Source organism: Stegodyphus dumicola, chromosome 4 (assembly GCF_044657685.1).
Source record: "Stegodyphus dumicola isolate Sdum_Otavi_A_Nest chromosome 4, ASM4465768v1".
Taxonomy (NCBI): Eukaryota; Metazoa; Arthropoda; class Arachnida; order Araneae; family Eresidae; genus Stegodyphus; species Stegodyphus dumicola.
The window spans coordinates 235,309,105-235,335,953 of record NC_140771.1 but is presented as its reverse complement, the minus strand read 5'-3'; the positions used below and the strand labels follow the sequence as shown (position 1 = coordinate 235,335,953).

Below are 26,849 nucleotides of genomic sequence, written 5' to 3'. Positions count from 1 at the left end.
CGAAAGAGTCTTTTAGTGTATCTCGGTTAGTGCATCGTCGAGAGAGCGTGTTGAGCTTCGGGAACGACTGAACCGAAGAGTCGGGAGGTCGTCGAGTGCATCGCGAGTTGTAGCGTGGAGAGTCTGGAAAATACGTAGAGTTCCAAGAACGACCAAGCAGTGTCGGGAACTGTACTCTGGTGCTTTGCAGTGAAGCTGTCTCCACCGTGATAACTTAATAACCTGAAAGCCGTGTCGCTGATCGTGTCAGCGTGTTTATAGTAGCTCATCGACAACTGTGAAACGTGTTTTGGAGCTCTCCTGACAATACTGGCTAATAAAGTGCGTTTAGATACTTCATCAAGTGTCGTCGTTATTCACTCCAAATCTACGAACCCGTACGAACTGGTGTCAGAAGATAAACGTAACAGTATTTTAAGTAATCAAGTTTAACATGCACATTAAGTATTTTTGGGCCATTATTAACACTTCTGTTTTCCTCTGCCTAGAAAAGACGCTGATCATATAAGTTTTCATATAGGGCTCTGATCACCTCTATATATAATAAAAGAAAGAGTCTGTCTTTATGTGTCTTTCGTTCCTTCTGCGAGTCAGCTAACAGATCCAGCACTGCGAAATTTGGTACATACAGACAAGAAGCAGTGCACTTCGAAGCGAGTTTTTCAAAATTCGATTCGATTTTTTTATTTTGTCTTTTTTAATGAAATCGCATCATTTTGAATAGTTTCATTCCTTTAAAAATGTGAGTTTGGCAACAGTGTTTTTATTAAATGCTTTGTATACTTGACTGCTGACTGTTGAAAATATGAGACAAAATATTGCTTATTTCATGCTGCTTATTTTCCTTTGATTTTTGGACACGCAACACGAACATCGCAATCTTCTTATTCTGACGCGCATGTGTCTCGCGAGGCACAACAGAAAGAATTTCCTTTTTTCCCTCTCTCTGTCTCTCTTTATTAGCTAATAGCAAAGAGGTTTGTATATTTTGAATTATGTCATCCACAAACCACAATTTTTATTGGTTATTGCTCTCTGATGATAGTATCATTCTTTTAGAAATGTGGTTTTGGCAACAGTTTTTCATTCATTGGTTTGGATACTGGACTGCTGACTGTTTTCTCTTGAAAATATGAGATTTACTGCTTATTTCATTGTAATTTTTTTATGTTACGTTTTAATTATATATAATTTTAATTATATAAAAATTTTGCATGCTTTTTTTAGGAAACAAAGTTCTTAACTTCATTTGTGCCATTTGAATTCTTAAGAGTTTGCAACGGGAATTTGGTCAGTTTACTTATTAGGATAATTAATCTTTGTATTAAGGGATATTGCTTATTTCATTGTAATTTTTTAAATATGTGATACCTTTTTATTGATTTTTTTAATAAATTTTCCTGCAGAGATAAATTCTGTGCAGGTTTTAAATTTAATGTTTGGTGTTTCCTTTAGGCATTTTTAGGGTACATTTGAAAGCCAGACGGAAGCTGGCTGCTTAGAGGGTAGTATAGGTATAATTGAAATAAAGTAAAGTAGCATGCCTTGAAATATTTCAGACGCACTTCACACTACTAAACTCTCGTAACCATGATGGTGCTACTAATGAAAATCATTAGGTACTCTAACATAGGGAACAAATGAGTAAAAAATGTATTTTATGAACATAAAATGTAAATAGATGTTTTTTACAGTAAAAAACTGCCTCGTTTAAGATAAAGGATCCCATTTTTTATACTTTTCCCAACCTTGGTACTCCTGTAAACAGACGGAGATTCATGCCACATTTTGCACCAATATTTCAGATCACCCGTCCTTTAACTAATTCTTTCTTCAACATTCCTTTAATAATGGCATTAGGTTTTCTATCATCTCTGGAAATATAATGTTATAACCATGTTACAGTTTTCATGCTGCTGGCCACGAGAGGGCGCAGTTTTTATTTTATGTTTATTGTTTTTTGCACCACTTCGTGGATTTTTTTTGATTGACATGTAGTGGCAACGATTGAAACAACGATGAATGTTCTTCTGTAAGCAAAAACAAAATGGAAAATAGCTGTAAATAGAATGTTCCATGTGGTAAAATGATAAAGAATTCGGAGTGTTCCATAGATTTCTTGAAGGAAAGGTAAGCAGAAACGTTTTCTTATCAGATATTGTTAGAAGTTGACGGTAAGTTAAGAAAATACAACTTAGAAACGTAAACAAAAAGCGATGTATTAATGTTCACATTTTTTTATGCATGACATTCTAAACTAAGATGGCGTGCAATTACAGTATCATTTTATTACTTAATGGTTCATTTGAATTATTTCTCTACTTCAGTGTGTTTTGAGCATTTGAAGATTCTCTTATTTCACGGGTTTGAATGAGCATTTTTTCTAACATATTAGTTTTCACATGAGATAATTGAAATGTGTTAATTACATACTACGGAGTGATTTTAGGAAATATTTTTTATTATTATAAAAACGGTTGGTTTGCTTTTAAATGTACATAAATTATTCCTTATCGGAATATAATAAAAATTTGTTATTTTACGTAATGAAATTCGATTCAACTTTCACCAAAAGAGCATAAAATTAGCCAGCTCAGACGAATGATGCTAAGCCTAATTTGTGTACCATAGCAGCCATATTTGTTTACATTTGAAATTTAGCAGAATAGTGGATTTGTTGCCAATCTAGAGAAACTAAGCTTCGCAACAACAAAGTAATGTCTTCTTTTATTATTGAGAATTAAATTATGCGTAATCCATTCTTGAATTATCATTTAAGTTATTAAATTATCTCATATATTGACTCAGCATAGGGTCCACACAAATTAAGTCAGTTTCTACGTCTTCAGTGTCTTTTTGCAGAGTGAGACCAAAAGTAATCTTTCAGTTTTATTCATCGAAAAATCTGCCTTCTTGCTTGTTTTTTGAGTAGAAACTAATTTTAATTGTAAAAAAAAATTCTTTTTTCATTGTTTTAACTGTATTTGGTGTTTTAAGCTTTTCTATATCTTTCAATTTTTAATACAGATATTTTGAGGTTTTATGCATTTTTGCATTGTCGCGAAGTGAGAACTAAAGTAATTGAATGTGAAATTTATCTCTAATGAAATTCGAGGAAATAAGTTTAAATGAAAGGGAGGAAAAAATGCGTATAATTTAACATTCCGTGCAAGGAAATCATGTGGTGTACATATGAGATTTTTTAAAAAGGAAATGCACTAGAGACATTTAATAATACTCTAGAAAATTTTGCATTCGATTTTCATCACATCAGAAGTAATAATAAGCAGTTAAAGAAATGGCTTATCAAATATTTCTGAGATAAACAACGACGAAGAATTTTCGGTAAATTTTCTTAACTCTGTTAGTTCAATGCCTTAAGTTTAACCTAAAAGACATTTTAAAATTGTTTTAGCTCTACATATAGAAAAAAAAATTTTTTTTTATTCTAATTCTTAGTATTTCTAATGTAACTGACACAAATCTACAGAAAAGAAATTAAAAAAAAAAAAAAATTGATGAGCCAGACTAAGCCAAGTAATCAGCAAGAAATGACTCCATGTAACATACATTTGAAAAAAAGTATGCGTAAAAGAAGTAACGACTACAAAAGAATAGATCTTTTTAAGTCTGGGTTAAAATAAGCCATTGAAAAGTGAATGTATTTAAAAAGTAGACTTTTGTTATATATATACTTTAAAAAGTTCTGTGAGAATGATGTAAATGAAGATTGTTTAAAGGTGAAAAGTAGTCAAAACGTTTTCAGTGATTTATGTAATTTTCGCGAAATTTAAAGCCACTGTCAAAAAATAAAATGTCTTCATTTAGAAAATTATTCTCACATGCCTGAAGGTATGGTTTAAATATTTCAAGTAAATTTAATAGTTTGTACGTCTTGTGTGTAGTATTATATTTTAAACTTTCGTCTGCCTGTGATAAAAAAAAGTAAAAATAAAAATATAAAATTCTGTAAGATTTCAGATTTTAAATTACGTACAAAGTGACTTTTTTTAATATTTTCTGTGTTACTTTTATTTGTTAAATATCATGTTCTTTGCACTTAAACCATAAAATTCAGTTCAAGAGCAATATCCCAAAATAATTTTAAAATGAGCATATCTTTTGAATTTCGGTTACATAGTCTCGTACGCTCGGGATAAAATTTTTTTATCTGCAGCAACATTGCCATTGCTCGTTTTGAAATCCTTGAGTTTGTTAATAAAAAATTCTTTAAAGTTTTACAAAATATGAAATCGATAATAAAACAAATTCCAAATTTCAAACTTGGGCTTCTAGATACTCATATTCGGGTGGAGACGTACGTTATTCAAACTTTGATTGGCATTAGGTAAGAAGCATTAGGTAAAAGTGAGCCTTTTAAAAAGAGCTTCCGAATGAAAATAATGCGAATTTCGAAAGATTAGCTTAGCAGTTAAAAAAAATAACACAAAAAAATTTAATAACTGCGTATAAATGAATTTTAACATGCTAAAAACAAACAACAAAGCTGAACATGATGTTTCTTATTTGAGATAAAATAATAAGAAGCAGATTAAGATTTAGTAACTTAACGGTATTTTATTGAACTACAAATGATACAACCATCCTAACACCAAACCATTTACTTTTTAATAGTAGTAGTAAAACTAATTTTCTCTTAAGACAAAACATTGGATTCTAAAAAGAAATCCAGTATAAAAACTGTTGCCACAAAAAGATAATACAATAATATGCTAAATAAACATTTGTAATTATTAAAATCTTTATGAGTTACTTTTAAATAAATTGAATGTTATTCCGTTACATTTACACATTTTATGCCGTTACAAACATTTTAAAAATTCACTCACATCACTGAATTATACTGGTTGTTAAACAAGGCTAAATGTAGAACAACTTCACATTCTAAATCCAACAAAGCTTCAAAAAGATAATACAATAATATGCTAAATAAACATTTGTAATTATTAAAATCTTTATGAGTTACTTTTAAATAAATTGAATGTTATTCCGTTACATTTACACATTTTATGCAGTTACAAACATTTTAAAAATTCACTCACATCACTGAATTATACTGGTTGTTAAACAAGGCTAAATGTAGAACAACTTCACATTCTAAATCCAACAAAGCTTCAGACACTAAGGAATTTACAAGCATAAAAATGAAATTTTTCTCTCATCTGACTAACACAAATTTCTGAAAAAGGACAAAGTTTCTCTATTATAGAGTTTACACATACTATATGGAATAAATTTGCATTAAATTTCTTTAAATGTTCTGAGTAAGATTTATCATCCTCACAAATGAATCCGTTTTCCCTTTAAATAGAGAGGCTTCAACAATGAAGAATATTGCAGAAATTCGAAAGGATCATCAGTTGAAAAATGCGAGAGATTCAGCAGAGGCAACCAATATATTTGGCATGACAAAGGATATGAATTACATCGTAAAAATGCAGAGCAAAAACAATTGTTGCTGAAGCGTAATAGAACTCTGAAATGCGTGCAGAAGTAGTCTATTTAGAATTTTTTTATAAAACTTTTAAGTAAAGTACTTAATTTGGATGGTTTGTATATAGGACTGCTATAACATGTAGATATGCACCTCGTAATTTGGTTGCAATCGGCCGCACTAAACGTATATAAATATTACTTATATATCCACTCTGTTACCCGGCTTAGTGATCTCAGTTTCTTTACTCTTATATGTTTGTAAATTGTACATTTTTTGCTTTAAAAATGATTGAATTATGTTGTTCTTATCTTCCGGTTAAGGTTTATATGCCTTTAGTAAATCGGTATGCAATATGTTTAGAATTATCAACAATTTTAAAGTTGTTTAAGTGCCACTAAGCCTAATAATTTTTTTGATGGCGGCTATTGCTTGTTTACATTTGAAACAGCATACTAGTGGATTTGTTGCCAATCTAGAGAAACTTAGCTTCGCAACAACAAAGATAACGCCTTCATTTATTATTGCCAATTAAATCATGCTTAATCCTTTCTGGAATTTTTTCGAGAAACTAAGTGTTTAAGATTTACTTCGTAATTTTTAATACAGATATTTAGGAGTTTTTATGTATTTTTGCCTTGTCGCGAAGTGAGAACAGAATTAATTGCATGAGAAATACTCAATCGTCTGCAGAAAGTTTCTTTTTGTTTTGTTTGCTTAATTTCTTTTATACATCGTTCTAGCTTTATTATAGTATTTGAATAGAACATGTGGCAACGATTAGATAATTCTTTAAATGATATAAATTTTGTTCATTCTGAGTTATAATATGAACGAAATATAATACTGTTGAATGAATCTAGCGCCAGAGTGTCGCTATGGTAAACAAATAGAGTGAATTTTAAAGAATGCATTTATTCTATTGTGGCTTATGCGCTTTCGGAGAAGTAGATTTAGTTCAATCCAATAAGTTTAAATGAAATGCAAGAAAAAATGCGTATAATTTAACATTCCGTACAAGGAAGTCATGTGGTGTACACATCAGATTTTTTCCTCTAGCGTTTCAGAGCAAGGTTCTGAAATGCGTTAAAATATTTATGTGAGTTTCTTCTTCTTCAAGGCGTTCAGAAAGAGAGCTCCCTTAAATTTTAAGACAAGTGACATAGTTCCAGCAGCACTTAAAGGGAGTAATCGTGTGCCACAGTAACAGCGGACGAGATTTAGTATAGGTAAGTAGAAATCAAGATATCTGAATAGATACTATAAGTTTAGTATAACTATGTATTCTTATTGCAATGTAGGTTTCTTTCAAATAAATGATATTAGAATACTTAGCAGTAGTTTAATCCCATTTGTTACGTTTTTACTGTAATAGCTTCCATTGGAAATTAATTAATTCGTATAGTTTTACCTCTTTCGTATGATAAAGTTAGAAAGAAAGGGGGGAGGATACGAGAATAAATGCGGTATTTTCTCCTTATTTATTTGATTAATAGGGAAAAATAAATTATTAAGATATTAGATAATGAAATGCGAGGAATGAAAAGAAAAACAAAGTACAAGAAAACAAGCTAAAATATTTCTTTAGTTTGGGGTTATTACTAAAAAACCTCAAACTAAAGTCTACTAACTACTCTGAGGTTAGTAAAGGCCCACCAGCGGCCGAGCGGTAAAGTTGCTGAACACTGGTAGTTCGGTCCGAGGTTCGAATCCCGCGAACGGGCTGGCTGCATGGGCGTTTTCGTGGTTTTCCCCATGTGGAACGTGTATACGAGCCAGTTTCCCTTAGAAAGTCCTCCACGAAGGCATCCCTCCTCTTAGGCAGATAGCCCTAGTGTGCTTTGCGATAATTAAATACACACACACCTGAGGTTAGTAAAAAACTACTAACTACTCTGAGGCACAAAGTGTTCCTCAGAGTTCGACTATGAAAAAATTTAACAACTTTTAAACGGAAAAGGATTTTTATAATTGAAACATAACAATAAAAGAAAATAGAAAATGTGTGTCTCAAAATGGTCGCTATTTGGGGACCTATGGAAGGAAATCTTATGAGATCTAGCACGTTTCGCTATCATAAAATGGTAACTAGGAGAGCTTGGTAAACCTTGTGAATTCTTGCACAGGGGCGTGAAGATAAACACAACCAGGGAACGGATATAAAATCCCTTTTATTTATCACAAACTGTTTAACAGAAGGTACGAACTTACGTGCGTATAAAACAGCAACGAACACTTGCGGTGGGAATTTAAAAGTTAATTTAACAATAAATTTAAAGGTAAAGATGCAGTACTAGACTACGCAATTCAATTTAAAATAAGAGGCTGGCTCAGAAAATCCACATCGGCGACATACTAACAGACGGCCAGAATGTGTAGCCTTATACTAAGATTAACAGCTGGAGAAAAACTAGCAAACTTGCCCTTTCACTAGCGAAATCATGCTCTGTCTAACGTTTACGTTCAAACAGTTTAAATACTCTAGTTCACCTACTTCCGTTTGGATCCTGACGAGAAAATGCGGGAGAAATAAGAAAATTCAGGAAAGACTCACAAGTTAAAATAAATTTTAGTAAAAATAAATAGGGCACTACAATCTTATCTCGAAAAACTCTATAATCTGCTTGAGTAAGGCTATTGAAACCGACCCTATCACTCCTGCTATTGATGTTTTCTGCTCTTTCAAGGTTCATCGTCGATTTCCACATATTTTAACATAATCCCATATGAAGAAGTCGAATGGCAATAAATCAGAACTGCAGGAGGTCAAGTTGTAAGGATCTTAAGTTTTACTAACGTTTATTTTATTTTAAATCTTTACTATCACTTCTTATTTTCTACTTCCGGCCAGAATTATAAGCGTTAACGTATTTATGCAAAGTTTGTCTGGCGAGCGCCAAGTATTTAAGTTGTGGCTTTTTGCCAAGCGAGAGAGAGGAAGCACTTAGTCGAAGCAGGCCGCTTACCTTAGAAGTTTTACTCAGTTGCTGGTTGCCTTCCAGGCCAGAGGTTTAATCCTCTTGATAACTTTAAACGTATTGTAGTGTTCACAGTTCTCTGTACTACATACGGCTTCCTGTTAATATAAGGCCAATCTTCCACGTTTATTATTTTAAAGTTAAATTAGAGTTTAGTTTTATTTTTATACTTTTACGTTTAGACCACAAGTAGTGGGTCTTTGTATTCCGAAGTACGGAAGTTATTGTAAATATAGAAAAATAAAGGGTTTTGTATACCCTTCTTGTGTATCCTGTCTACTTCCCACAGTTATTGAACATAGCTTTAGTAAGCTCTCTGTTCCGAGTCAGGTCCTTGCATGTTCCCGAAGAAAGTAAGACGGAACAATTGAACCTGATAGTGGCGCCCGACGAAGAAGAATAACCATGGCCGAGTTTCAAGAAGAACCTGTGCTGCCTGCAGAAGCGGCTCAGAATCCAGAAATGCCAGCTGCCGCCCTGGAAGGATTTGGTTACATCGTCCAGACCATGCGCGCTTCGATGAAACCAGAAGCAACATTTAATGGAAACTCACCGGTAACCAGTTTTTTGGAAAAATTGGATGACCACTTCATGCTCTACCCCGTGCACGAATTTCAAAAAGTTACCTTAGCTACCAGCGCTTTGAGGGGCCAAGCGCTTAACTGGTTCAAGTGTATAGGCAGAAGTCTCTTGGGTCAAGCAGGAAGTCCCACCTATACTTACAAGAATTTCAAGACTGCCCTAGTAAAAGCCTTCCCTGTTGTAAGGGATCGTGCGAAATTAGAAACGGAACTTTTTAGTATATATCAGCAAAGAATCGAAAATCTCTCAAGCTTTATTTTAAGAAAAATTCACGTCTTCAAACTCTTGTATGGAAACCGTCCGGATCCTGAGATAATTCAAGTGATTTTGCCGAGGTTACTCCCTCAAGTGCAAGACTTTATTGAATTAAGAAATCCGACTACACTGGAAAAGTTATTTGAGCTAGCAATCCAGTTTGAAAGTAGAAGAACGGCGGACATTGAAAGAAGACGCCAATATCAACAGCGAAACCAATTTGGTGCGCCAAGACTACAGCAAACCCAAGCACACGGCTACGGAAGCAAAGCGAATCAGTGGGCAAGGAAACCCGAGCATTCAAAAACAGCCGGCGAACGTCGACAGTTCAATAGCAATCCAGGAAAAAAGTCTCAAGGCCAGTGGAAAAAGAAGGAAAGCACGGAAATGAAAAATAATTTAAACTAAAACGGATTTCTGCTGACGGGAGGGTGCGGAAATCCGAAGGCCACGAAAACCCCTCTTCCTTCAAGTTAAATACAGTAATGGTGAAAAATTTGACTCTTCCGAAGATTGAAGTGTTGGTGAATAATATCCCAGCCACCGCACTCCTGGATACAGGCGCGCAGTGTTCCTGTGTGGCAGAAGAATTTTTTAGGAAGTATTTTCGGAAATACCGCATATATAATTCGGATAATACGACAGTCTTAGCGGCGCAAGGAGAAAAATGTAAGTGTATAGGTAAATTACCGCTGTATGTCCGTATCAAGGACGAACAAGTAAAGGTGATGTTTTTCATAGTAAAGAATCTGCAAGCACATATTATTTTAGGAATAGATTTTCTTTCAGAGGCACAAACAACGCTGGATTTTAATGAAGCGTCCCTTAAGCTGATGATGAAACCAGTTCGTGGAGAAAAGGCTGAACCGCCGATGTTAAATCTTGACCACCTGCCTAATGAAGAACAGCGAAGAATCCGACAAGTGGTAAGTGAATTTGCTTCGTTATTTAGTGATATTCCAGGATTTACTCAGGTTACTAATCATAGTATTGACACCGGAGATTCAATGCCAGTTCGCCACAAAGCATACCGGTATGATAAGAATAAGGAAAAAATTATAGAATGGCATATTACCGATATGCTACGTAAAACGATCATAACGCCCATCTCAAGTAGTTATGCTAGCCCGGTGGTTTTATGTAAGAAAAATAATGACTATCCTTTGACACATCCAAAAAGGTGGAGATTCGCAATTGATTACCGTAAATTAAACTCCATAACTAAATATCCGTTATATCCGTTACCTGTTATTGAAGAAATTCTAAGGAACATAACATCCACCAAATATATGACGACTTTAGACTTAACGTCTGGTTATTTTCAAATAGGGTTTAGGCCTGAGGACGTGCCTAAGACTGCTTTTATAACCAAGTCTGGCACTTATGCATTTTTGCGTATGCCGTTTGGCCTTTCAGGGGCACCGGCAACATTTCAGCGATGTATGGACATTGTGTTAAGGCCTGTTCTTGGAAAGTCCACATTTATCTATTTAGACGATATCATTATTACTAGTGATAATCTCGACCAACATGTACAGGATTTAAGACAGGTGTTTTCTTTATTAAACGAGGCCGGTCTAAAAGTTAATGTCGAAAAGTGCAAATTTGCAGCCCCTGAATTAAAATATTTAGGTCACAAAATATCTCAGAAAGGAATCGAGACAGACGAATCGAAAATAATCGCTGTACAAAAGTATCCGACTCCAACCACGGCGAAGAAGCTCTCTTCTTTTCTAGGACTTTGTTCATATTATAGGTCCTTTATAAAAAATTTTGCAGCTATTGCTGAACCATTGTTAAAATTAAAAAGGAAAAAGACAAGATTCTCGTGGACGGCCGAAGCCAATAGTGCTTTTGAAAAATTAAAACAAGCATTAACGCAAGCCCCTGTGTTGAAATTTCCTGAAAAGGATGAGAATTTAGAAATTTCAGCGGATGCTTCGGATTATGCGGTAGGAGCGGTACTTTCGCAAAATCAGCAGCCCGTGGCATTTTTTAGCCGAACTTTAAATCAAACACAAAGAAACTATTCCGCGACCGAGAGAGAGGCACTTGCAGTTCTGTTAGCAGTGCAAAAGTTCCGAGTCTATTTTGGAAAGGCGCCGATAACAGTATATTCTGATCATGCGGCGGTAACTAGATTGTACTCAGGGAAAAAATGTATCCCCAAGGTTAATAAGATGGGCACTCAAGCTGCAAGAATATAATCTGGTAATCAAGCATACCCCCGGGAAGGAAAATATCGTAGCAGATGCCCTATCACGAATTAAATTAGACGAACAGGGTAATACCGTAAAAGTTGCAATGCTGACAGCGTGTACAATAAATTCCCGAGAAACTGTAATAACCGAACTGGGTAAGGATCCTGAGTTTGGAAGCATTTATGAGTATTTAAAGGATACTGAAAATTTTAGCCAGCAAGATATTGTGGCGATAAGAAATAGGGTGGCCCATTACGAACTAATAGATGGTCTATTATTTTATACAAAAACTACGAATTCCAACAACGAATTTCGACCTGTTATCCCAGCTAGTCTTAGATTAAATATCCTGCAAGAGCTCCATGACAGCCCTTTAGCTTCTCATGCTGGTATTCGAAAAACTACTCAACGCGTACGCGAGGCAGTCTACTTTCCTGAACTGCAAAAGTTAACAAGGGCGTATGTCAAGTCCTGCCCAACATGTCAAGCAGTTAATTATATTAATTTCCGCCCGGCCGGGTTTCTAAATAGTATTAAATCCGAATTTCCAAATGAAATAATTGGCATCGATTTATTGGGCCCTTTCCCAAAAAGTCAGTTAAATAAAAGTCGCTATCTCCTTGTTATGGTTGATCATTTTAGTAAGTGGACCGAAATTGTTCCCTTAAAACGAGCCTCCGCGAAATTAGTTACTGATTCTATTTTAAATAAATATATTTTAAAATACGGGGCGCCCCTAAAATTTATATCGGATAATGTCCTCAATTTGTAAGTAATGTATTTGAAGACATGTGCCAAAAACTGGGCATACGTCATTTAAAAATGGTCCCTTATCGGCCGCAATCAAATATAGCGGAACAGGTCAACAGAAATATAGTGAAAATTATCCGTAGTTATGTTAAAAATTTTCATAAAAGCTGGGATAACTATGTCAATGAATTTGCTTTCGCCCTTAGGACCGCAAAACATGATACAACGGGCAAAACTCCTGCTGAGTTATTTTTAGGCAGAAAGATTATAACGCCGTTAGATAAATTATTTTATGTGCAACAAAGAGCCCCAGAATTTAAAATGGGTGATATAGAAAAACTAATTAAAGAAGAAAAAAAGAATACGGAAGTAGCACAGAGAAAACAAAAGCTGTATTACGACTTGAAACGACGGGAAGTAAATTATAAAGTAAGGGATGAAGTATTAAAAATTAAGCATTCACTTTCTTCAGCACCAGAAGATAAAACTGCCAAATTTTTTCCACGATTTGAAGGACCATATGTCATAGAAAAAATAACTCACGCTGTAGTAGTGTTAAAAGCCCGGAATGGTGAAACCTGCTCCGCAAACTTTGATCAAATCAAACCCTACTATGATCGTAATAAAATGCAAATATTTACAGATCTTTTGCAGGATCCGGCACGGCAGACACGGCAGGCACAAGCTCCAGAGTTGGAACAACGACAAGTACAAGGGCAAGCCATTAAGAGGCAGGAGAAAGTGAAAAGAAAGTTTCCCCGCGGGAAAATTGAAGGTAACAAGAAAAAGAAGCCGTTCCACCGTCCAGAAAAGAGAGCTCACGAACACCCCCAGAATGAAGAAGGGAGAAGGACGACGAATGCAAAGAGAGCCAGGAGAAATGACGGCAACTATAACCCGGCTCTAAAACGGAAGATCTACTCATCCAACAGGACTCTCTGCAGCAAATGTCGCCGAACTGCGGAAGGGCCACCAGCGGCGGAGGAAAAGTTACAAGGAAAATTTGAACGGCCAGCAACGAGGTCCAAGCAGGAACACGAAAGAAGTTTCCCGGTTCCGCCAAGACCAGCTGCCATCAAACGGCCAAGACCACAGGCAGAGGCGAAAAAGAAGGTATTCAAGGGTGACCGAACTGGAAAAAAAAGAAAGCTTCTAGAGGAAGACACTGAAGGGCGAGCCCGCACACGAAGGAGGATAAATCAAACAACAATCTACGCTACGTTCCAGGACTGGGCTCAGAAAAGAATGTCCGAATATCACAAAGATAAGTAAAATTTTATGTTACTTTGCAAACTTAAGTTAATCTTTCATTCTTACTGCAAGTGGCAGATTTCAAGAAGTTTTACCTAATGCGAGGTATACTTTTATCGCCAAAAGGGCGAGAAATGAGTTGTTACCGATTTTGGTATTATGTTTTTCAATTACTCGCGTGTAAAACTAAAGTTGATGTATAATAGCGATGTGTAAAGACTTAAATATTGTAAAAGTTATTGTATAAATTTTATTTAAAACATTCTGGCAAGAAAGAAGTTTTAGTCTGAAAGACTTTTTGAAATGTAGTATTTCAATGTAGAAAGAATTGGCACTTGCTTTGAAAAGAATAGAAGTTAACAATGTACTACTAATGTATGTTGTCAAATGCGTAAAATTAACGGCATGTTAATATGTTCTTATATACAATGTGAACTGTTATTTCAAATGTTAAGAAATACCGTGATATGGTAAAAGTGAAAGTAATGTTAAATTTTTTTTTATTCGTGTGACTGTAAAAAGACTAAATCATGGTGAATATGTGTTAAAGGTTAAATGAATGTAGTTAGGCTCTCTGACGCTACACTTCAGAGTTAGCCACTTTCAGAATAGTACCTCAGGGTTTAGAGTTGAAGTTAGGGTGTGTTACGAGGTCTTGGTATGTTGAATTTTTAACACGTTAGTGTTTTGATTGTAGGAGGAAGTGTTGAACACGTAGACATAAACACATTCGTGTTTGGTGTTCTTTTACAACACATATCAGAGAGCACGGGGAGAGATAATTAAAATAGTCATGAATGAAATAAGAATGTTAAGAGAAGTATAATTATACATGTTACTTGCCATTTCATTGTGTAACATTTCATTAAACTAGTTTTCCTTCCAGATCTCTGGAAGGAACCAGATTTGAATAAAAGCTCCTGTTTAGATGCAGTACAGATGAAAAAATTGCGTGTCCTGGGAGCTGCTATTGTAAAAACAAATTTCTTTCTTTTAAATTTCTAGTTTCTAGCGAAAAATGTTTGTAAAAGATTGGCCTCGCGTTAGATTCTAGAGCTAAAAGTTTTCAACAAGGTCGTTTTAGACCTCAGTTTCAAACTAATTAACTCTGGCGGGAAGTATGTAAGGATCTTCAGTTTTACTAACGTTTATTTTATTTTAAATCTTTACTATCACTTCTTATTTTCTACTTCCGGCCAGAATTATAAGCGTTAACGTATTTATGCAAAGTTTGTCTGGCGAGCGCCAAGTATTTAAGTTGTGGCTTTTTGCCAAGCGAGAGAGAGGAAGCAGTTAGTCTAAGGAGGCCGCTTACCTTAGAAGTTTTAGTCAGTTGCTGATTGCCTTCCAGGCCAGAGGTTTAATCCTCTTGATAACTTTAAACGTATTGTAGTGTTCATAGTTCTCTGTACTACATACGGCTTCCTGTTAATATAAGGCCAATCTACCACGTTTATTATTTTAAAGTTACATTAGAGTTTAGTTTTATTTTTATACTTTTACGTTTAGACCACAAGTAGTGGGTCTTTGTATTCCGAAGTACGGAAGTTATTGTAAATAGAGAAAAATAAAGGGTTTTCTATACCGTTCTTGTGTATCCTGTCTACTTCCCACAGTTATTGAACATAGCTTTAGTAAGCTCTCTGTTCCGAGTCAGGTCCTTGCATGTTCCCGAAGAAAGTAAGACGGAACATTGAACCTAACACAGTTTTTAATTGTAGACCAATTAGTTTTAACGCTAAGAAAATTTCGAAACATAATCAGTCTTCGTAAATAATTTTTTTAAAATTTAGCGAATAAATTACAAGTGCAAAATATTTGGCGATAGTAGCTGTCCCACTGATGATTTATTCAAATAATAGATTAGCGAGATCCATTGAAACAACCCATATATGTTTTACAGTTCAGTTTGCTGTAGGCATCAATAAAGTTTAGACTCCCTTATAATTCATTTAATTTATCAAAATCTTGGCAATTTATACCAGGAAATACTATTTATGTATCCTTTCACTGATGCTTTAATCAATAAAAGATATTAGAATTTACCCTTTTTGTGTAGGTTAAAATTTCACTAATTAGTTTCATGTAAACTGCAATGTTTTGTCGTTCATTTCTGGGCTACGGGAGGTAACAGAAATATGCTGTTACTTATGTATATTTATTTAAAAATTATGTCGTCAAGAATTAATAATATACGTATATAATTGATAAAAATGTCTGTAATATTTTTTTAAATGATGAGCATGGGAAACTTCACTCAGTTCAAGCTCTAAGCTTAACTACATTTATTAGTATTTTTTTATAATGCTATATAATATTTACACCATAATTTTTCACAATTCAAAAGCAAATTTCAGACTTATTTTCATTTTTAAAACAAGATTTCGTTAAAATTAGAATCTTTTTAACGGAAATATTTATAGAATATTGATTTTTTCAGGTAAACTAACACAGATAATATATTTCATGTTTAACTTAAGTCCGTCGTAAGATGTTAATTTAAGAAAATTATTTAAGAAGCAAAAGTATGTTCTAATACTGCACAGTTTATTGTTATTATTCAATGAAAACTTTGCAAGCAAATTTTATTCTTTTCCAAAATGCTCAATACTAGTGCATCTGGATTGAAGAATTTCTGGAACTGCACCCAGTATTTGGATCTTTGAGAACAACTTTGGAAAAGACACGAACTTATATTAAGATAAACATTACTCTAGTTACTAATTGAATTCAAATAAGCATTTAAAACTTCAGTCTCTGTAAGGTGCGCTTAATTGAGACACTTTAATATCTCGCCGTTCAAATATTCTAGCAATATAATCTTTTCATGGTGCATTCTGAGGTCATCGATCAAAACTCAAAAATCAAAGATTTAGCGAAGTGCTTTGAAGTATTTCAAAGTAAAGATTAACATATTTGAATCGCATTCTTTAACCAGATTAAAGTACAAATATGTCTTAAGAGGTTTTAATTTTTGTATTCAATCTCTGTCTTAGAAGTTACATTTATGACTCAAATAAATTCCATACCACTGATAAGTTGCTGGCGGAATTGCATTTTGAGTTTTATCTAAAATTTTAATCTAATTTAACTGATGAACATGCAAAAAATCCTGACAATTATATTAATTTATCTAATAATACTGGCATATAGTTTGTAATGTTTTATAATAATAAATCCAGTTATCTTATTATGCTGGCTTTACTTTGAGATTTACAGTTGTCAATTAATTAAGCAATTCGAAAGCAAATTAGTTAAAATATAAATAAGCTGCGAGTCATTGCGTTTTCAGACAGAGCTTGGCAGCATATACCGACTGTTACTCTGTCGAGTTTCCTTGCTGATGAATTGTAATTTGCTTAAGCTTCTGCTAGCCGCTATGGCTTCACGAAAACTTAAGTTTAAGCCAAGGTTTAATTAAGACTGTTGTTTTCGTATTTCGCATTTCATTTTATTTGAATGCGTGGTTTGTTCCCAATTTGGTGGACTTCTGTTAAACATTTGAGTTTGTGTAATTGTGTTAATACTACGTGTTAAATTAATTTTATTCTAATCTTCTGCTTGAGTTGAATACTTTTCTTAAAAAGGGAAGTGGAACAAAACATCACTTGATAGTGAAGGTTACTTTCAGATGGTTTGATGATTTCATAGTAGTGTAAGAACGTAAATTAATTTTAATTCATTTTCCCCCTACTTTTTGTCATCAGTTGGCATTTTCAGTTCAGAATGCGCAAACTTAAACGTTTGATCTGCGCTATTTGCTCATTATGAATCGAAGCTGTTTCAGAAATAAAGGGTAATTGATATTCTGAATAGATAGATTAGTTAGATTATGCAACTATAGTTAGATAGATCCAGGTAACTAACTGCTTGCGTAGGCGTATTCCAGCTTTCTAACTGTTTGTGTAATGAGGCATACAACTTTAGAACAACTCTTGTAATTGGATGCAAGGTAGAGGTTCATCAGTCTCTGTTGAAATTTATTTTAAATTAGAACTATAAGTATAAGTTTAAAACAACTATAAGTTTCCGTCAAAATAAAATTTGATTATTATTATTCAGTTGTTTTGTTCTTGTATTTGCCAGGCAATAACTGTCCTTGATAGGTGTGTGTACCTTAAGGTAAGTCGTTAGGCTGTGTCAGGTTTACACTAGAATTTTTGAGTTAAATACTAGAAAGGTAGTAAAAGTCTTTTTCCAAGAGAAAGAGAGGCAAATGTTGTTTGAAACTCCAAAAATGTATTGTATAAAATATTTAAACTGGAAAAAAATCATTATGAAATTTAAATTGTCCGTAGATCGCGGGATATATCGAGATGTAATGGACAACAGAAATTCTTTCCACATACGGGTAATCAGTACCAATCATTCAATCTCTCAGTGTTACAGTACGGATAAAAATCAAGATTATAGTTGAAACGAAGCGTGCTTATTATATTGGCTTCCACAAATTACGAAAAAGTCATAAAAGAAATATTAAAAAATTTACATGTGGATTTTAATGGATCTGAGTCTCAGTATGTAACACATAAAAAGATGTTAAATAACATGAAAAAACACGGAAATTAATAAATGTATGAAATTACGATTGATTGTATTGACTATTTATAGGATAAGTACCTTCAGTATGGAGTGCGATCAACGGCCCAGCAGTACAACATATATGTAACGACGTGTGATGTTGTCAGTTGTGCAATCCATGAGGTCAGTAGAAAATGAGAGCCATTTTTGTTTCAAAGCCGCTGTAAGCATGAGAAAGGTTTGAAGAGAAAGCTAGTGTAGCAATACGCCAACTTTGACCATTCCAAACATATCTGATACGATTCATTCCGGAGATCAAATTGGCCACCCCGTGCGCTGAATTCTTTGCTGCTGAAAATAATATTCCACGATAGGAAACTCAGTTAGCTCTCGAAATTTCTTCTATAGGATGAAATTATCCCCGCTTGGAACTGTGTAAGGCAGCACATAAGTATCAAAGATGCCATTCTCACTGAATTGAGGAATCACAGTTCTTTGCGGAAAGACATAGAAGTCTGTGCGTCCACCCAAAGAGATAGCATCTCAAACACGGACACTGCTTTTTCTCTAGGAATCAGGAATAATTTTCGCAAATGCGCAATAAGAGGATTCACGATTCTCCACAACTCAGACAATGCCTATTATTTTTTAGAGGTTAAAGGTGAACCCATGAAGTGAGAAACCTTTCGCTGATCAGCCATCCTGTGGACATATTGATGCACCTACTTCAAAGCTCCTATCTGTGTACGAAATGTGTGGTTTACAAGTCGCTGGTCACTTCGCGTGGGTATCTGAGTCTTCTGAGCTCAATAGACATTAACTCAATTCTTCTTATGGTTCTACCAAGGCTAAGAACTGAGTAGGAGTCAGTTTTATTACGGTTTTACGTTTTCGTGTACATAACCATAAATATCACTCATTGGCACTCCGTGGAGTGGTTGACGGCTGAATCTTCTGAACATCGAATATGCGGTTCGAAATTTTTGTCAAAATCCTTGAACTATAGAAAGATTTATATGTAACCATTCTGATGCATCTCTAACTTCCCAGTGGCTCTTCATTATAGTGTGACGATGGGTGTTTGTCTGAAGTTTCATTCCGAATGGCAATGTTGATGTGAAGCTTCAGCTTTTCTAAAGTGTATGGCCTCTGCCTATAAACGTGTTGCTTCAAAACCTCTACAAGAATTTTATCCGGACTTGAGAGATATGGGAACTTGATGAGCTATAGTCTCTTTAAAATAAACTGTGGCTTAAAAATTTCTTCAACGTTTCCGTGTTTGAACATTTATGTATGAGAAGATGCACAATCCTGCGGAAAACAACACAACTGTTTGTTTGGTCTGATATGGCCACAAACTCCATAATAATGCCTTGGTAAAGCTCTCTGTGCACTATGGTTTAAAAGAAGATGAGGTCTACTATGGTCCAGCTTGTTATGAAACACTGATATCCTCAGGATGGAAGACAAATTCAGTGAAGTGATGTGGATTTAATGAGCCCCACGATCGGAAATTTTGATTAAAGAAGTACTCATTGTGGTGAAAACACGCTGTCTCTGAGAAGATCACATAGTATAATGCCCAATGAAATTCTTCAGCCATTGTAATACTGAGCATGATTAGGATAGTCAACTTCTCGTAATTCTTGGAAAACTTGTGTGCGTATGGGGATAATTTTAGCAATTTTCTCATTACAGCGTGACTGAAAATAGAATAGTCAAATTTTGTAGGGAAATGTTGTTTTGGTATCTTGAATATCGTTCACTATCTCCTCCGTTACTACAGATTTAATAAGTCTGAGTTTTAAGTTTAGTCGTACCCAGTTTCACGGAATCTCTTCACGAGTTCTTAAACTATGCTTATTGCCAGAGCATTTTCCCCAAAATGTTTAGAGATTTTTAGCATGGCGCCTTCCAAATGAATTTGTTTCAAAGTAATTTTCCACGAGAAGGAGTGTTCAGTTTCACTGAACTGTTTGGTAGATGTCGACCTCACAGCAGCAGCACAGAAAACAACGGAAACACAATATAACTTACGTGACTCAAAAGAACCTCAGCTTACTCTCCTCTCTGTTCTCCTCTTCAACCTTCTTCCAAACTCTATAAACCGTTTGATATTCATCTTACTGCTCTTTCCATAAAACAGCTGTAACAATGACCAGAACTAAAGAACAATGTAGTAGAAATATACGACTTAAATAATGATTTTGTTTCGTTTTTGCTTTAAAATGAATGCACTGTATTTGAAAATAACATACATTATATACGTCGATGCAGTTAATATTCTGCGTAATCACTTCTTCCTCGAAAAGCTTATTCTACTCGCTGTACGTGGAAGTAAACGAAGCTTCAGTGGTGCTTTGTGGAATAGCCTTTTAAACTATATCAACCGGTTCCCAGAACTCATTAAGACTAGCTGGAGTATTGAGGTAATATAATCCTTTTCGCTATCCAACATCTCACGCATTTCATAGGGAAAGGGATAAACCAGATAATCTTGGTCCCAATGAAGAACTGAGAGGCTGTTAAATATGAGGCAGGCTCATGTCTTTGGTTCAGTGTGAGACCTCTCAGAAATTGCCTCAGGGAGACGTTGGAAGTACGGAGGAACGATGGTCGTAGTATGTTGCTGACGTACCCAACACGGTGCTGATTTTTATGAGAGGTTATCTGCTGATAAATCCAAGAGAACCCCAAATAAGACTACTTTTCTTGGCTGTGTATGCTGAGTAAAAACTCATTTTCCTTTGCAACTCTCATCCTTTCGGTGGGGCTATGTGATCGTCATTGTCCCCTAAACAACTAGATTCGCCAAAGAAGAGGAATGTTTGTCCAGTTTATCGGTCACACATAAGTTCTGTACTCCAGTGCAGTCTAGCAGTACAGTGCTGAGGTATCAAAAATGATCCGAGAAGCGGTTGAGGGCCCATGATCCAGAACACAATAAACGGGGATTTACTATGCAGCTGATATTAGGGAATGTGTTGCCAATAGCCATTGCTATACCAATCCAGTTGGTGACGCAAAATGTTCAACTAAATGCATCTTGAAGATATTCCTGAATGATTCTTTCTTGTTATTATCTGCGTTCGATGATCAGAATCTTCTCTCCGTGTTTTAAGTCTATCTTCAAACTAGTTTCTGCATTTTCTTTCAACTATAGACACATTTCGCCTCACTCGCCTGGCACAATGTAACAAGTTTACACAGGCAAAGTGCGTCTTCTATCAAAATCATTGATTTTATGGTTATTTCTAAAAAAGGATAAGCATCTCTATTCGTAGCTGGAGAAGGATCAAAATGTCTATCCAACCATGATACAAAATAATCAATGTTAATTTACGAAGAGACTGTTTGGAATCCTCATTCATACAGCTTCAGAATTTAAGGGTCAGTTGAATTGAAATGCTTAAATGTTTTCTGCGTTTTCTGTTTTATGTAAGCCTAAAAAGGTTTTTAACTATTTTATTTCTAGGTGTTCTGTTTTTAAGAACAATAATGTATATTAAATTACGTGGTACAATCCTATGCAAAAAGACAATTAATTTTTTTTTAAATTTCAGTAGTGTGTAATTAAAATAACAGCACATAATTGAACGCATGGAATAATTAAATCCTATATGTACTTAAGTGTTACTACATATTTTAATGGAGAATTTTTGTTTTCCGTTAAAACAGTATTTAAGACTTTTATTGTAAATAGCTACCGTTACGCCACGAAGGCATGCATAAAGGAAAGAGAAAATACCTCATATCTTTTACATGTACAGTAAAAAGAATATATTTCCTGTGTGACTAAATCTGAATGTTGTACTTTCTGTTTGCAATTAATAAAAACACTTTTGGTTAACAAATACATGAAAGAAAATAGAGTGTAGAAGCCAATCTAGTTGAAAGAACTTAATATGATATGTGAAGTTTTCTGGAGTTTCTTATAATCACCTGCTTTTGGTTGATATGCGATTCTCATTTCTAAATTCGCTAAAGGAGCCCGGAAAAAATTCTCAATCTAGAGAAAACATAAGAAACGACTGTTCTTGATAATGGATTATAAAAGAAATGCACAAATATTCAACATTTTAATTATCAGAATGTTAGAGTTTCGAAATGGAGTAGTAATCAGAGTAATTGGTTCAAATACGTTAAACCATGAATCCATGAATCTCTTATCTAACTACGGAAAGGAAGAAACCGGAAACACATTGAAAGGAAAACTGATATAGTGCAACCCTTTGAAGCTGAACGTTGTCATAAACACGTATATTGGATTGGATATGTTAGAAAGATTTTATGATTCGTCAGCAAAGTAAGAAATGGGATTGGTCATTGTAGATAACACCATAAAATAAACATCGTAGAGCCTCGGAGGTTAGGAAAACTATAAAAAATGCATTTACCCAACTAGAATTTTTTTAAGAACTATTACAAGCACAGTAAGGAAAATGAATAATGTAAAAACTTTGCTTATTTGTTCAGTAGCCTACTCACCAAAAAATATAGATGAACATTTTAGTAGAATGAGCTGTGAATTGAGAAAGCAAAAACCATCGAAGCATCAAATGCATAAAAATAAACCATTCACCTTCATTATATATGATGTGTGTAATGTAATAATACCTAAATAGGATTCAACAATACCATGAAATAAAAAACTTCCGCATCAGATAGAAATAGGCTCTCTTATGCAATATTCATTAGTATTAGTGTCTCATAATGCTTAAAATAACCCAGCAGTAGGAAAATTCTATTGCAATTCTGTCTCTAAGCTACTTCACGAAACACATTGCCGACTGATTGTTTTAAAAATTAATTATTATAATCAGATTTATCCTGTTGAAATTACAACTCCTGATGATATGACATTTAAGCAAATATAGGTATAACTATTTTTGAGTTGATTTTTGTGGTCATAAGAGAAGAAATCTAAAGGTGTTTTCATTCTAATGAATCTTTATTTAGTTTTAGTTTATTATTTTAGCAGACGATTTCAAACCCTTAAAAATATTAATGCATCATATAAATTTTAATTAGTTTAAACTAAATAATTTGTTAGAACAAATTAGTGCCACGCTTGCATAATGAAACTCGGCAACGACGAAACAAGCGAGCACCGAACGATATACAATGATTCCCAAAAGTGTTCGGACACTTTAAGAATTTGTAGAATAAGCAATGTAGCCCGAAATTAAATTCGAATATAAAGTCCAATACATTTTTCATATCCATCTCCATGCGATTTTGAATAAAACCAAACTCTTCCTTTTTTATACTGACCTTTTTTCTTTTTCTAAAATTGGAAATGTAAGTAGCTAAAACACGCCCCACAAAAGTGATCGTACACCGAAACAATTTCGTAAATAAAATTGTAGTGTGACACCTGTTTTGCATTTTGATGACATTTAAAAATTACGAGTAATTTGGCTTTATTCTTTGTTTGCTTCGTTATAATTCAATAAATATTTGAAAAAAATTATGGCAGTCGTAAAGAAGCGACAAATATCACTCGAGAATTGAACATTTTTGATCACAAGGGTGGAAAATAGATCCGGGATACCTCTAAATTAGTAAATGTATCCCATTCTATGATGCAGTATGTGATAAAATGCTTTTAAGAAGAAAATCAGATGGAAAATGAAGAAAGAAGACGTCGACAGGCAAAATTAATTCTACGTGATCAGAGATTTGTTGTTAGAAAATTTGTGAAAAATCCACGTTTGGGTGCTGTAAAGATTTCTACATAATTTACGGACAATTTTCCTACTTCAATTTTACCTGAAACTCTTCGACGATTACTTAGATTAGTTGGATTACACAGGCGCTCTGCTCGAAGAAAGTTGTTTGTAAAGGCAAAAAAATAGAAAGCTTAGTTTTTCCTTCGCAAAATCTATGGTAAATAAATCCGAAGCGTATTGGAACTATACTATTTGCAGATAAAAGAAAACATTTTTGGTTCCGATAAGCAGATAATTTTATGGAGAAGAAAAATTTGATCCCAAGACCTCGGGTGGTGGAATAAAAAGCATTGTGATGGAGGTGTCTTTGTGCGGGGGGTGCATGTCAGTATCAGGATTAGGTAATTTATTCACGGCATAATGAACCATGCTCTTTATTTAAATTTTTCAAAATATAATTTAAAATCATCCTCCCAAAATTTGGGTATTGGAGGCAACATTTTTTTTATCAGGATAATGATCCTAAGCACACAGCTATCAACGTTCTATAATTATCCACAAGTTCTAAACACACCACCTTACTCACTAGATTAAAAGCCAATAGAAGGTATTTGGAGACCACTGCAGGTTAGAGTACGAAGACACAACATAAAAACGTAAACCGAACTAAAAACAGGAATGATGGAAGAATGGAGAACATTGATGCAGACATTACAAAAAAGAAATTTGAAAGCTCTCATAAGTTCTGGAGGATATAGTATAATATGCTAACTAGCAGAAATACTGCAATATTTACTAATATGTATAGCTTTCTTTAAAGTGTACAAAGACTTTTGTAGGGGTAACTTCTCTACTTCTTTTTGATTATTGATTTCTCAAAAAAATGTTTTACAATGTTTATGAAATAACTAATGTGTTTTTGCTGAGAGAAATTTATATATATTATTAAAAAATGCTTATTCACAAATATAAATTTTTATTAATGAATAAAGCAATATTTCATTGAATCTAGTAAGTGTACGAACACATTTTTGAGCCATTGTATATTGGAGAGAGAGGATTCTACTTATGTTCTGATGCAGAAATCATAAAAGGATTTTGTGCTAACGTTGTACAAGAGCGTCATTCATTTTCAGCCATGTTATCTTCACTTCACGAAATACACAGCTGATAGTATTGCCTAATAGGTAAGGCTGAAGATATTTAAAACTTATAAAAGAGTATTTTGAAAGTTCTTTATTTCAACACTTCGATTTAAAGTTTGTAAAGACTAGTAACTTTGATTTATTTTTTATATGTGCTCTATTTGAGTTACAAAAACTTTCTAACTTGTTAAATAAAGAATTCATAGTTGTTCTTATCAGGTTCAATGTTCCGTCTTACTTTCTTCGGGAACATGCAAGGACCTGACTCGGAACAGAGAGCTTACTAAAGCTATGTTCGATAACTGTGGGAAATAGACAGGATACACAAGAAGGGTATACAAAACCCTTTATTTTTCTCTATTTACAATAACTTCCGTACTTCGGAATACAACGACCCACTACTTGTGGTCTAAACGTAAAAATATAAAAATAAAACTAAACTCTAATTTAACTTTAAAATAATAAACGTGGAAGATTGGCCTTATATTAACAGGAAGCCGTATGTAGTACAGAGAACTGTGAACACTACAATACGTTTAAAGTTATCAAGAGGATTAAACCTCTGGCCTGGAAGGCAACCAGCAACTGAGTAAAACTTCTAAGGTAAGCGGCCTGCTTCGACTAACTGCTTCCTCTCTCTCGCTTGGCAAAAAGCCACAACTTAAATACTTGGCGTTCGCCAGACAAACTTTGCATAAATACATTAACGCTTATAATTCTGGCCGGAAGTAGAAAAATAAGAAGTGATAGTAAAGATTTAAAATAAAATAAACGTTAGTAAAACTTAAGATCCTTACATTCTAACTTATGACTCTTTTTTAAAATTGTGCTAAATAGAGTATAGTATACTCAAACGCCTTAACTGGGTTAAATGCACGACATTTCATGATTAAGTTTAGATTAGGCTGAAAATAATAAACAAATTTTAAGCCAGATTCGTGTAACAGATAGCTTACTGCATAGCTATTTTTGAAATAAATAGACGGTATAGCTGACTTATAGCTAAACTTAAAAATTATTTCTAAAGTGAACTGATTAAACAACTGATTAAACAATATTCGGCTTGAAATGCTTATAAAATATTTCTTAATAATTTACCTAGGACATCAAGGTATCCAATTTGACTTTTCATGGGTACTGTATTCACTTGGCACATGTAACCGCCTTTGTCGGCTTCTTGCACATTGCGAATTTGCAGAATAAAGTTACGATTGTCGCTGTGGCTTAAACTGATGCGATAGTTGCGTGTGATAATGTGATGGTGAATAGTTAAAATAGCCTTTGTTTCGACTTTAATCCAAGCTGCCTGTAAAAAGAGAAAGATCTTTATTAATTATGATTTATTAATAGAAAATGTAACGATAATTCATTTATCAAACTACATCACTGTCCCAGTTCATATGATACATTACATAATAAATACATGGTACAAAATACAAATTAATTATCCATTCATATCTTTACAGCCATAAACATAGATACAAGTAAATTTGACTTTACATTTTAATAAATCGTGAATGCAAACATATACTGTGGAGAAATTAACAATTCTGAGGTAGGTTTTTTTAGAAGTTCTATCTTCAAGCTGGTTGGTTAATTGATTACGTAAGAAAGCGAGAGCTATTTGTCCAAGGAAAAGATACTTTCGCGAATGACATTTCTAAGCCTCGTATTTACGTTGCGTACGGGAAGGTTATGTAAACCCCATGTAGTCAACACATTTGCCAAAATTAGAACCCAGGTAGAGCTACCAGTGTTTGACAGTCCTATGTTTGGATGCCGCACGTTGCGAACCCAGCGATGGTCTTCATTGCACTCACAGTAATATGCACTCTAGAATATAAGAGTGTAGAGACATTAGGTATTTTTTGAAAGCAGGCAAGATGAAAAATTAGCAATCGGCTTCGCCGGGAATCGAACCACGGACCTCTGTAATACCGGCCCAGCGTGCAGAACCACTACACCACGAAGGCACGCCAGGAAGGCGGGAAAAATACCTTATAAGAGATATGCATTTAATTTGCAGAATCATTAGGTTA

General features: G+C 34.3%; 1 protein-coding gene across 1 annotated transcript in view; it reads right to left on the bottom strand.

Annotated features, from left to right (window-relative positions):
• The window catches only part of LOC118194765 (lachesin-like), a 182,889-nt gene that overhangs the window by 129,423 nt on the left and 26,617 nt on the right, over nucleotides 1-26,849 (bottom strand). The window contains exon 3 of the mRNA XM_035365969.2: nucleotides 25,909-26,116. Coding sequence (XP_035221860.2) covers nucleotides 25,909-26,116 — 208 coding nt within the window. The remainder of the gene's footprint in view (nucleotides 1-25,908; nucleotides 26,117-26,849) is intronic.